A 13,455-nucleotide genomic window follows, 5' to 3' on the forward strand; every position below is an offset into this window, starting at 1 on the left:
GAGGGCTACAGATAATATTCTGAGATATATCTTGCGAGCAGTCTTATGGATTCTAGACCACCAGGTGGGAGAAGTTAGCTACACGATGACCAGACGTTACCCAGGACACGAGCTGCTACAGGTCTGAGAACTGGCCTCAGAGAAATGAGAACGAATGGCCCCGGAACTGAAGATGAGCCGTCCCTGAAACCACCAAGACGAGGCCTGTCAGACCACTGAGGGCCAATCTGAAGAGCGGCCAGAGCTGCGGGCACTGTTTCTGCAGGCCCCCCATCCAATCTGTCTATGAGAGCGCTCACTACTTGTCAGGGGAGGACTGGGCCTTTGCACAGACATCCACTCCTGCCCCCAGTGCCGGCATCTGACATAAAGCAAGCTTTCCACCAACCTGGCCTGTTTATCAGGTTTTGAGCACAAGCACCCGGACCCACCACACACCCTCCAGTAACAGGAGAACCGGCCTGCTGCGCAGGGAGACTGTCAACCTTCAGGGCGGGGATGCTGCTCCCAGCCTGGAGCTGCAAAGGGGCTATGTCTCCACTGTGATTACACGGGGAGATGCAGGGGTCGTTTTCCTCGCTGTTTCCCAAAAGTCCTTTTCTAGACACACGCACAGGGTCCAGGAGGGAAGTTAGCCAGGACCGATGCAGGCAAACCACGGGAGCTGATGAGCAAGAGAAAGGTCAGTTAAAAGCCATTTCCCTAAAGTGCATCCCCCCGCTGGGCTGGGCAGAGGGCAGCTTTCGACCAAGTGCGTGAACAGACGGGACTGGGAAGGGGGGAAGTGCAGTGACCCCGGGCTAAGCCCTGTCCTGGGAGAGAAAGCGAGGATGGGAGTCCAGCTCCTCCGTTTCCAGGATTCCAGGTGGCACTGAAGGAAGGAGAGGCTCCCAGTGCGGCCTCCACATCTTAACTGCCTCCCGGGCTTCCAGCAGAGGTCAGGGGCACAATTACGGGCTCATGGGGCTAATTCAGACACATCAAGATGAGCTCTTCTGCAGTTCAGAGGTCAGTAATCTGGGAGAGGGTGGTGAGATGGGAAGTCAAGCATCCCCAGCACATCTCCTTTATATTTAGATGGCAGACCCTGATTTTTTTCCTTCTTTTTAAAGCCTTTATTGAAGTTGTTACAACATTGCTCCCATTTTATGCTTTGGTTTTTTTGGCCGCGAGGCAGGTGGGGCTTAGCTCCCCAACCAGGATCCAATCCGCAGCCCCTACCATCAGCATCGGAAGGCGAGGTCTTAACCACTGGGCCCCCAGGGAGGCCCCTGGACGCCGGTCTTTTCAAATGTTGCATCGTAAGTGAGCACAGTTTGCACCGAGTAGGAATCCCATCTTCTGTCTCCACATTGGGCGCAGCTCGTGGTTTTCGGTGATTGGTGTGATTTGCACATAATGCAGACCGGACACCGCACGGCTGGCGAGTCTACGGCAGGTGCTTCCGGTGCCACCGACAGCTACTCAGCTGCCAGCTGCTGTGTCTGCACCCGCCCCGCCTTCGGGGGCTTTGCTTTTGTATGCGTTCATATGCTGAGGCTGAAACTCCAATACTGTGGCCACCTGATGCGAAGACCTGACTCATTGGAAAAGACCCCGATGCTGGGAAAGACTGAGGGCAGGAGGAGAAGGGGACGACAGAGGATGAGACGGTTGACGGCATCACTGACGCAACGGACGTGAGTTTGAGCTCTGGGTGTTGGCGATGGACACGGAGGCCTGGCGTGCTACAGTCCGTGGGGTCACAAAGAGCCACAGGAGCCCAGCTTGTGCCGACAGCCTGCAGAGCCTGGAGGATGAACCCCCCCGGTGGCCTGAGCTGTTGGCGGGCTGCTTGGGACAAATTCCGAGGGAGTCGTGTACGCTCCAGGCACTGCTGTCCAACAGAACATGCCGTGCGGTGGAGCTGCTCTAGATCCACGCCGTGCAAAACGGCAGACACCGGCCCCAACTACTGAATCCTCGAAATGTGGCCAGTGCGATCCAGGAACCGAGTATTTAAAATCCTGAATTAATAAGTACACGCACACAGGAATGAAATAGCAGCCTCCACTAGTCAGAAAGCTCAGAAACTGAGAGACAAAAGCTATGTGTTAAGGTAAGTTTTATTTTCAAGTTGCCTGAAAAGTACCTAGAAACTTTACGTTCTTTAAACTTTTGTTCCTGAAAACCGTTCCAAGAGGTCCAAGAGTCCAATATATCTTAGTAACTGGAAGACAGTGACTGTGGTCTAGTCTTTCTTTGATTTCATTACAGGGATGTCTCAGAACCTGAACACCGGTGCCCATGGATGAAGAGCATGGATATTAACTGCGGAAAGTGACAGGGACTGGGCTGAATTTGAACGAAGCCCAAGGAACAGCCCGGATCTTTGCAGGAACATCGTAGGATACTTGTATTCTGATTATTGAGGTTTTATTGAAACACAAACAGTATTTTAATAGTTACCCTGCCAAGATTTTTGAGGCTTAAGAGACTAAAAAATTAAACTACTGTTTTATTTCATTTTATTTACTTGATGAATGTCTAAGTGATATAGGCCTGGTTCCCAGCCCCTGAAGGCTTCCTCTACTTACCTCTGAGGCCAACAGTGGGTACTCTCAGGGTACCCTTGCTGTTCCCCGTCACCAACCACGAGGTAAGCAGGAGAGAGCTTGGGGAGCTTCAGCCCTGCTCACGGGTACTCTCAGGGTACCCTTGCTGTTCCCCGTCCCCAACCATGAGGTAAGTAGGAGAGAGCTCGGGGAGCTTCAGCCCTGCTCACGGGTACTCTCAGGGTACCCTTGCTGTTCCCCGTCCCCAACCATGAGGGAAGTAGGAGGGAGCTCCGGGAGCTTCAGCTCTGCTCATTGTTGTCGCTTTGATTTTTGTGGCACTTCTGCTCTGCTACTGGGGCTCGTTCTCTTCTTGCACCTGAGCTTTGACTATAACCCGTTTGGCATCTCAATCCATTCAGATAGGAGAAGCCATCTCGACTGTCTCTCTCACCCAGAACAGATGCCCCCAAACCTCAGTTCACTGCGCTGTCGGTTGGACAAACTCTTTTCAGAGCCCACCCCACATTGTTCAGTAATTCATTCTACGGATGTTTAAGGGCCCCAAGTTGCCAGCAGCTATGCCAGCAGGGGCCACAAACATCATGGACACAAAGCTTCTAGGTAGGGAAAGAGACATAGCAGGAGTGATGAAAACTAAACGCATTATCAGAAAGCATACACAGAGAGCCGGCGGCAGGAGCCAGGTCTGAAAGCAGGGGTCTGTTCTGAGGTGCTCCGGTGCTCAGGATACGGGACTTCAGAGAAGGCACTGAAGCACATGGTGCGTTAGGATCAAAAGTCTCAACACTGAAGGTGCTGAGCAGCAGACAGACCCCCGCAGCCCCACCTCCAGGGGAGGCGCCCCGCCAACTGCAGAAGGACTTGCTGCGGGGTTTCCTGCTGACCGAGCTTCAAAAAGCACAGTGGGACATGCCCACATGACATTCTTTGTGCCACCAAGTGAAGACCCTTACTTGATTCTGCCTGAACCCAAGAGTAGGCACACGTGTGGAGCTCATCTGCAAGTGGATGGGATGGAGGCGCAGGAAGGCCCCTAGGCCGGGCACATGCCCCTGGTGTCGCTGCCTCTCCATTAGGAGGAAAGGGCTTTGTGTTGCCCTGTGTGTGGTCAGAAATGATAATTAATCTAAGTGGCTAAAAATGTGTGCCTACATTCTGGAGGAACTCTCAGCTCCTGCTGCAAGAGGAAGCAGTAATATCACATGTTGAAATAATTATCATTGATTAAAAGATTCAAACAGCAAACTCCTCACACCCAGACACAAGACCATGGCTACCTGGTGGCAAGAAGTGGGTACGTGTGAACTGGGCTGAACCAGGCTTCCTTTCTCCGTGGCATGCTATCGTAAATAAGAAGGTCCTTCTCCGTCAGTACAACCAGGGCTGGCCTCCACCGCTTCTCGCTGTCCCCAGGCACCTGAAACAGAAGGCAGAGAACCATCAAGCAACAGCCTGAGACGAGAGAAAAGGAGAAGCTGGCAGCTCTCCGTCAGAAGGCCCCACAGCACAAGTATCTTTTGGTTCAGGCCGAGTCCCCAGGTGGCTCAGTGAATCCACTGCCAACGCAGGACGCACAGGAGACGCCGGTCCATCCCTGGGTCGGAAGATCCCCTGGAGGAGGAAATGGCAACCTGCTCCAGTATTCTCGCCAGGAGAATCCCAGGGACAGAGGAGCCTGGCGGCCCCAGTCCATGGGATTGCAAACAGCTGGACACGATGCACACATGGAAAATCAAAGTGAGGGTAGACCATTCACGGTTGCAGGATGCTGGGTCCTTGAAAATATGGTTTCTCAAGGGCCCTGGTTTACAGTCAGGGCTGCCAAGAAGTAGCCGGCAGCCAACACCTGCCACTGACTCTCACCTGCCAGTCAGCACAGACACCTCTACTCATAGCAGGGCGACACGTGTGGGGGAAGAAGCACTCCCAAGTGGCCCTCTGATAGAGTGCACTGCTTTTATTATGAAATGGTAGGTCTGAAAACTTCTGAATCAATATCCAGAGACTCTAAAAATGTAGCAAACGTCTGTCTGTGCTGGCGTGAGGCATCACAGCTCTTCCAAAAGCCATTCACTGTTTGATTCTTTCTGTGATTCAGGCACCATCTTGAAATTCTCTTGTTCTGTTGAATGTTTATTTCCATTCATGGCAAATACTTCTGTAACTCAAGGGCTGAGATGACCTGGCAGGGATCCAAGAGGATTCAAATATTGGCTGGATGTTTGGACCAGATGACCTTTAAGGCTCCTTTCAATCCTAAGGCTGAGCCTGTGGAGCTCAGCTCTTATTTCATGGGTCATCCCTCCTCTGCCCAGTGTTGATTTGACCAAACTCCCTAAGTGTTCTTCCATCTATGAAAATTCCCTCCTTCCCATTTGAACTCTGGGAGTAAATCTCTCTGATCAGTTTGGAAAAGCTCGATACTCCAGCCTTGCTGCTCAAAGCACGGATCATGTTCTAGCAGCGTCGGCATCACTTGGACACTTGCGAGGAATGCAGAATCTCGGCTCATCCCAGACCTATTGAATCAGCCTCTGCATTTTCACCAGGTCCTCAGGGGTTCATAGGCTCATTAAAGATAAGAAACACTGCTCTACATGAGGTTAAGGTTGTCTTTGACTCTGGCAACTAATCCAGTGAGGATCCAACTCTCTCATAATGAACCACTCTCCCACATCGACTCAGAATGAAAGGAAACAGTGAACTAAGTAAACAAACTAATCAGGAAGCTAATTTCTCCCTTCCTGTTCTTATCATTACCTCTTCTTAAGTGCCTCAGTGAGATCTGTGTTGAGTGGAAGCAAGTGTGTGCGGCTTTAGAAATGACTGATCAAAAAAGACGATGGCAGGATGATACGACGGCTGTAGCTTGCAGGTGCCTGAATCTGAGACCCTGCTCCCTTATTCATTGCCGGTGTGACTTGGGGCAAGCTGTTATTCTCTGTGCTTCTATTTCCTCCCTGATAATGATAACATGAATATACAACAGTATATTCTGGAACTAGAAGCCCTGGACATAAATCAACTCCACAGTGTACTGCAAGATCCCACGAGATCATGCGATATTGAACAAGTTAGCGAATCTCTTTGTATCTCCGTTTCTGTATCTGTGAAATGGGGAAATAATAGGACCTATAGAGGGTTGGTGTGAAGATTGAGTTAAAATGTCTAAAATGTAGAGTAAACACCATTTAGAGCTTGTTTATGGACATGAGATCAAACCAGTCAATCCTGAAGGAAATCAGTCCTGAATATTCACTGTAAAGACTCATGCTGAAGCTGAAACTCCAATACTTTGGCCACATGATACGAAGAACTGACTCATTGGAAAAGACCCTGATGCTGGGAAAGATTGAGGGCAGGAGGAGAAGGAGACGACAGAGGATGAGATGGCTGGATGGCATCACCGACTCAATGGACATGAGTTTGACTAAACTCCAGGAGTTGGTGATGGACAGGGAGGCCTGGCGCGCTGCAGTCCATGGGGTCGCAGAGTTGGACACGCCTGAGCGACCGAACGACAGCAGCAGGAAGAGCCTGTGTAGTAGCGTGTTTAGTAGCGCGGCCCTCATGAGCCGGCGTGCAGATCACATGGGACAGCGCACGTTACGGCCCGAACACGGCACCTGGCGGGTGGTAAAACTCAGGGTGAGAAAACTGTGGAAGACTCACTGATGTTTAAACTTCTCAAAAAAAGGTTTTCTTTGGAAACGGCAACAATGTGACAAAGTACTGACTTTCCTTGGGAAAAATGATAAGGCAAGCCAAGAGTATCTTCGGTGCTGACAATTTCAATTCATCCTCCTTCCAGGAAGAATTCATTGCACAATGATCACTTTTCTTTTTTAATGCCCTTCTTCCAACAATTCCAAATAAGAGTTTCCTTTTTAGAATGAAGAAATGCCCTGTAAAGTTATTAATACTAGAATATGAATGACTGCCTGGCTTATTTTCTCCTTTATGCACTTTATGCATACAAAAAATTGAGCTCTAGCTTATTGCTTTTTCCAGAAGAACAACAGCATCTTCAAGAGATCAAAGTGAATTGATAGAAAAAGGAACGTTCCAGACTGTACAAGGTGAATAAGCTATGGTCTCAAGGCATAAAGTGTTCAGGGGTTGGAATAAGTTTTTTCCAGCCTCTACATTAACCATGAAATTAAAACATACTTGCTCCTTGGAAGAAAAGCTATGACAAGCCAAACAGCATATTAAGAAGCAGAGACATCACTTGCCAATAGAGGTTCGTATAGTCAAAGCCATGGTTTTTCCACTAGTCATGTACAGATGTGAGAGTTGGGCTATAAAGAAAGCTGAGCACTGCAGAATTGACGCTTTTGAACTGTGGTGTTGAAGAAGACTCTTGAGAGTCCCTTGGATTGCAAGGAGATCTGACCAGTCAGTCCTAAAGGCAATCAGTCCTGAATATTCATTGGAAGGACTGATGTTGAAACTGAAGCTCCAATACTTTGGCCACCTGATGCAAAGAGCCGACTTGTTGGAAAAGACCATGATGTTGGGAAAGACTGAAGGCAGGAGGAGAAGGGGGTGACAGAGGATGAAATATCTGGATGGCATCACTGACTCAATGGACATGAGTTTGAGCAAACGCTGGGAGACAGTGAAGGACAGGGAAGCCTGGCATGCTGCAGTCCACGGGGTTGCAAAGAGTCAGACACAACTGAGCGACTGAATAACAACATTAAACTTAGTAAATTGCTTTTCCAGCTCATTACACAGGACTGGAGAAGCTACAGACAATCTTCCCAAAGTGCCTGTCTTACCTAGTCAGATCTGATCCATTGACTTTGTCTGGAACCAGTCTTCTCAATGCGAACACAACTAAGCATCCTCCTTCAAAAACAATACGAAGTTTGCAAAATAACCCTCAACAGTAAATACCCTCAGTAACATGCAGATCTTTCTAATGGTGGAATCATAAACTAGCCCATGTGCCCATTGGTGTATACAGGTATGAACAATTCCAAAGCCCTAGCCACAGTTTGTGGCTTATTAAAAACCTCTGCTGACAGGTTAATTCTGCTACTAGAATACTCAGAGAGGGCGACCCCACTAACTCTGTGTGCAGAAGCTTCAGATTGATACTATGTGGCTGCTCAAAGGCAACAGAAGGCTGCCCATGAGGACCATTGGCTTTACAAGGAGAGAAAATTCATGTTGATGAGCAGATTTTTAAAACCATATTTTGGGTCACATGAGCTCATACTGTAAAGTCTTTCAAGGACACCTTTATTCAGGTTTGAAATATTTAGGCTGTTGTTTGCTGCTAACTTCTATTACAAATCCAAATTTCCTGGCATCCAAAGATTCTCCGATGTTAATGCAACAGTTCTGGGGTTGTGTCTGCATTTTACTGAAATGCGACTCCTGGAACCGGAGAAGGCAATGGCACCCCACTCCAGTACTCTTGCCTGGAAAATCCCATGGACGGAGGAGCCTGGTAGGCTGCAGTCCTTGGTGTTGCTAAGAGTCGGGGACGACTGAGAGACTTCATTTTCACTTTTCACTTTCATGCATTGGAGAAGGAAATGGCAACCCGCTCCAGTATTCTTGCCTGGAGAATCCCAGGGACAGAGGAGCCTAGTGGGCTGCCGTCTATGGGGTCGCACAGAGTCGGACACGACTGAAGTGACTTAGCAGCAGACTCCTGGAACAGATGTGGCAACTTCCACTGCGACCCTGGCTTCCCACCGCTAGATCTGCATCGAGCAGTCTCAAGACCTGATCGTGTTTCTAATGAAGATGGTGAAAGGAAAGAAACAGGGAAACAGACCTGCAATTCGGAAATTATTCTGACACACAACTGAGCTAAACCCCATAAAGAGTCATCACACAGTCACCTCTGCAGAGCGGGAGAGACAAGGGTTACAAAAAGGCAAGAAGGGTCTAAGGGCAGAAAGAAGTCATTGCTAAGCATTGAGGGAACAGGGACTTTCCTGGTGGTCCCGTGGTTAAGAATCTGCTTTGCAACGCAGGGGACGTGGGTTCGATCCCCGGCGGGGGTACTAAGACCCCACGAGCCGTGGTGCAACTAGAGCCCATGCACCAGCCTGCAGAGCTGCCATGGTGACCACTGGGCCTGGGCACCTGAGGGCCCGCGAGCCACACGCACTGCACCCGCGCAGCACAGCTAAGGAGTCCATGCGTTGCAGAGGATCCTGGGTGCACACCAAGACCCGATGCAGCCAAATAAACATTATAAAAAACTAAGAAAATGAGGGAACACATAGATATAAATGCATGAAGTGTACATGCTGCACACCTGAAACTTCACACAATGCTCTGCGTCAGTTACGCCTCAATTTTGAGAGAGATTGAAGGCGGCAGGCATTGACTCCTCAACTTGAGACAGGACTCGAGTCATCTAGTCATAAAACAAAATGTGGAACAATCGAAAGAGAGTGTGTATAGGGCTGCAGCCTGGTTGGGATCCCAGATTTTATGCCTTTATCTTCTGACAACTCACACTTCTGAGCAGGGTTCCTAACAAACACTGAAATACACTTTGAAAACTGCTGACCTCATTTCCTCTACAGTATTTGAAATCTGAAGATTACGTTCAAAGAGATGGTTTTACCAAAATCTCTCCGTGCCCTTTCTGTAGGTGTTTCAAAGAGAAGATGATGCTGTTGCCTCTTAGAGTCATACAGATAGAACGAACTCATACACACAGAGAGCTTAGAAAAGCGTCCTGCATACAGTAAGCTGCTGCTGCTGCTGCTGCTAAGTCACTTCAGTCGTGTCCGACTCTGTGTGACCCCATAGACGGCAGCCCCCCAGGCTCCCCCGTCCCTGGGATTCTCCAGGCAAGAACACTGGAGTGGGTTGCCATTTCCTTCTCCAATGCATGAAAGTGAAAAGTGAAAGTGAAGTCGCTCAGTCATGTCAGACCCTCAGCGACCCCATGGACTGCAGCCCACCAGGCTCCTCCGTCCATGGGATTTTCCAGGCAAGAGTACTGGAGTGGGGTGCCACTGCCTTCTCCGATACAGTAAGCAGGCAAGCCTGAAACGTGTTAGCTTTTCTTGTGAATGATTTGCAATGTCTAGAAACACTGAATCACTGTGTTGTGCGCTTGGAACCAGTAACGTGCTGTAGGTCAATTATACGTCAGAGAAACAAACTCATAGAAGGGTCAGATTTGTGATTCAGAGGTGGGAGGAAAGGAAGAGGAATTGGAGGAAGACGGTCAAAAGGTAAAAACTTCCAGTTATAAGGTAAATAAGTATTAGTGCTATGATTAATGTAAGTAACACTGCTGTGTGCTATATATGAAAGCTTTAAGAGAGCAAATACTAAGAGCTCTCATCACAAGGAAAAAATTTTTTTTCTGTTTCTTTTATTTTGTTTTTTATGAGATGGTAGACATTCACTAAGCTTATTGTAGTAATCAGTCCATGAGGTATGGTAGGTAGAATCATTATGTTGTATACCTTAAACTTATACAGAGCTGTATGCCAATTATATCCAATATAACTGGAAGAAAATAAATAAATAAAATTTAATATAAATAAAAATTAACAAACAGTAAGTAAAGAGGCCTAAGGAATTAAAAAAATATTAGCCCTTCCTACTAAGAATATTGAATTAGAGATCTGAGTGACCTTGGGTGAGAATTATTTGCCTTTGTAGCTCTAATGTCCTCATCTGCCAAAGTGTGGGGTAAGTCTAAATTATCACTAACAGCCTCTCCAAAGTCAAAATCAGATCTTTTTTTTTTTTTTTTTCAGTATAAAGTTCCTTGCTTATAGGCTGGGGCTGCTTTAGCTTCTAGACTCTCACTTTAAACCTCTTCTGTGTTCAGCGGACTTTGTGCACCGGGAAAAAGACAAGTGTGGGTCTCGCCTTCCCTCCTCACACCAGCTCACTCTGCCCAAGCTGCCGATTTTCTGCCTTCTGCTTGAGCACGGGGTGAAGGGGGAAGGAGGCAGGAAGAGCTCAGAGTCTTTGGAACCAGATAACAACATCTTCAAAATCGAGCTTTACCAGTTCTCAGCTGGAACTGCTCTGAGCACTTGCTCACGATGTGGTCGCGGCGATGGTTTAGTCGCTCAGTCATGTCCGCCTCTTTGCGACCCCATGGACTGTAGCCCACCAGGCTCCTCGTCCATGGGACTCTCCAGGCAAGAATGCTGGAGGGGGTTGCCATTCTCTCCTCCAGGGGATCTTCCTGACCCAGGGATCGAACCTGCATCTGCTGCATTGTGAGCAGATTCCTTACCACCAATGGCCACCAACGGCCTCCTGTGTATATTATGTGAGGATTAAAAGCAATAATGTATATAAAGCACTTCCCATAAGGTAGGTGGGCTTCCCTGGTGGCTCAGACAGTAATGGATCTGCCTGCAAGGCAGGAGATCCAGACTCGATCCCTGGGTTGGAAGAATTCCATGGACAGAGGAGCCGGGCGGGCTGTAGTCCATGGGGTCCCAAAGAGTCAGACAGGACCGAGCGACTTTCACCTTCACTCTTACATGGTCGGTACCAGTAGCTTGACTACGTCCATTTCACACCTCGAGCGCTCTTCCTCCAGCCACGCTGCTCAGGAAGGATGATCTAGAACAGACAGTGGCTCACAGGAGACTGAAAAGGTTCCCAAGGGAAGAGGGTCCATCACAACCTCGTTTCAGAGATTGTGGTTATCTTGACAACCTTTTTTATAATTTTTTTTTCTGATGTAGACCATTTTCAAAGTCTTTATTGAATTTGTTGCAGTACTGCTTCTGTTGTTTATGTTTGTTTGGGGTTTCTTTGGCCTCAAGGCCCGTGGGATCCTAGCCTCCTGACCAGGGATGGAGCCTCCACCCCCAGCACTGGAAGGCCAAGGCTTAACTGCTGGACCGCCAGGGAAGCCCTCGACTTTAACACCCTTTCACTTCAGATTGGTAAGTATTTAGAACAAAGGACAAGATACCAGGGTAAAATAATTAGCAGTTATCAACTTCCAGATGCTTTACAAACATTAGATAATTAATCCCTGCACCAAGTCTCAGAAAGCCGGATAAAGATCATCTCTACACATCCAGAAGAGGACGGGGAGCCGCTCAGCAAGTCCCTCGCCTGCAGCTCTCCTCCAGCTGGTCCTGAAGCGCCTCCAGACCCAGAAGGCGGGAGCCCGATGGGACCTCCACACCTGGGTGCAGAGGAGATGGAGAGGTGGGGAGAGGAGAAAGGGAAAGAAGGCTGGAAGGAAGGTTCAGGACAGGGTTCTGGGGAAGCCTCAGGCTCACAGGACTGGCTCCTCACCTCTCACACAGATCCTAGTTTGGCACCTGGATAACAAGAGGAATTCAAGAGTGGCTTACAGTGAGGAGCAGACTGGGTGATCCCTTTGTTTAATGGGTGTCAAGACAAGGAAGAGAAAGCTAAGTGAAAACTATGGGACGAAAAATATAGTCTGACTATTGCACACTTGGAACATTCCCTGGCGGCTCAGCAGTAAAGAATCCGCCTTCAATGCAGGAGACATGGGTTCGATCCCTGGGTTGGGAAGATCCCCTGGAGGAAATGGAAACCCACTCCAGTGTTCTTGCCTGGAGAAGCCCATGTGCAGAGCAGCCTGGCAGGCTGCAGTCCACGGGGTGGAAAAGAGTCAGACATGACTGAAGTGACTGAGCACGCACACATGTATTTCAATATGAACTCAACTCATCTCATCTGCAAAGACCCTATTTCCAAACCAGGTCACCTTCTAAATTTAGGGGGCAGGCTTAAGACAAGAAATTCATCATAAGAAAATGGTCTGAATCCACTACATCTTCAGTTTTCAGTTTTGTTTTTTTCCACCGTGAACACTTGTAGATGTGGAGTACATTTGTTGAAAGTTATCTTATTTACTGAGTATGCAGAAGGTCAGATGCTAATGGACTCTAACAGAGGCCTTGATGACTCTGTTAAAAGTAACGCCTTGGTCCCTGGGATCTCATACTGAAGCCAGTCTTAGGGCAGATGACACATATCCAGGGAGATCGGTGCAGAGCCGGAGTTTAAATGTCCTCTCATCACAGAGCATGATGCAAAGAGGAGGCGGGAGGCACGAGAAGGTCCAGTCCCCATCACGCCCGGAGCATCCCCATCACGCCACCTGGGGCTTTCAACCACCGTGCCTCACTGGCTCACTACTACTGAGACGGCTCTTCAGTGATGACAGTCTAAGAGACGCCCCAGGAAGGGATTCCAAGGTCTCTTGTTGCTTTGAAAGATTGCTGGATTCCACCTGGAGCTCTTTCTCTTTACAGTGAGTGCAGGCTAAACATAGTCAACGTGGACTAAAGACTTGAAAGAACCAGATCCGTCCACCCTGTGCCTGTGCCTCACTAAGTTTGGGATGATTTTCCACCCAACAGGCTTACCCGGTGGCTCAGATGGTAAAGAGTCTGCCTGCAATGCAGGAGACTGGTGTTTGACCCCCAGGTTGGGAAGATCCCCTGGAGAAGGAAATGGCCACCCACCCCAGTGTTCTTGCCTGGAGAATCCTCAGGGACAGAGGAGCCTGGAGGGCTACAGCCCGTGGAGTCGAAAAGAGCCGGACACGACAGAGCGACGTTCTCTTTCTGCCGTACACCTGCCTCTGCCTTTTGAACAGGAAGTCAGCCCTGCTGGAGCCTCTACTACAGAACAGCAAATCCCGCCACCCTCCTCCTTCCTCCCTCTCCTCTACATCAGTCTAATAACTCTTCCTCCAAGGAGAAAGGTGTCCAGATCTGGGAGCCAACTGTTCATCTCTAATTGTCCAGACCTAGGAACTGCCACTGCATGCATGCCAAGTCGCTTCAGTCGTGTCTGATTCTTTGTGAGCCCATGGGCTATAGCCCACTGGCTCCTCTGTCCGTGGGATTCTCCAGGCAGGAACACTGGAGTGGGTTGCTGTGCCCTT

At 48.9% G+C, this 13,455-nt stretch overlaps 1 protein-coding gene across 1 annotated transcript in view; it reads right to left on the reverse strand.

The window, feature by feature from the left end:
* Positions 1-13,455, reverse strand: part of SNTB1 (syntrophin beta 1) — a 253,458-nt gene that overhangs the window by 26,273 nt on the left and 213,730 nt on the right. Inside the window, exon 4 of the mRNA XM_055546793.1 lies at positions 3,836-3,975. Within this exon, the coding sequence (XP_055402768.1) occupies positions 3,836-3,975 (140 nt within the window). The remainder of the gene's footprint in view (positions 1-3,835; positions 3,976-13,455) is intronic.

This window comes from Bubalus kerabau, chromosome 14 (assembly GCF_029407905.1).
Source record: "Bubalus kerabau isolate K-KA32 ecotype Philippines breed swamp buffalo chromosome 14, PCC_UOA_SB_1v2, whole genome shotgun sequence".
Taxonomy (NCBI): Eukaryota; Metazoa; Chordata; class Mammalia; order Artiodactyla; family Bovidae; genus Bubalus; species Bubalus kerabau.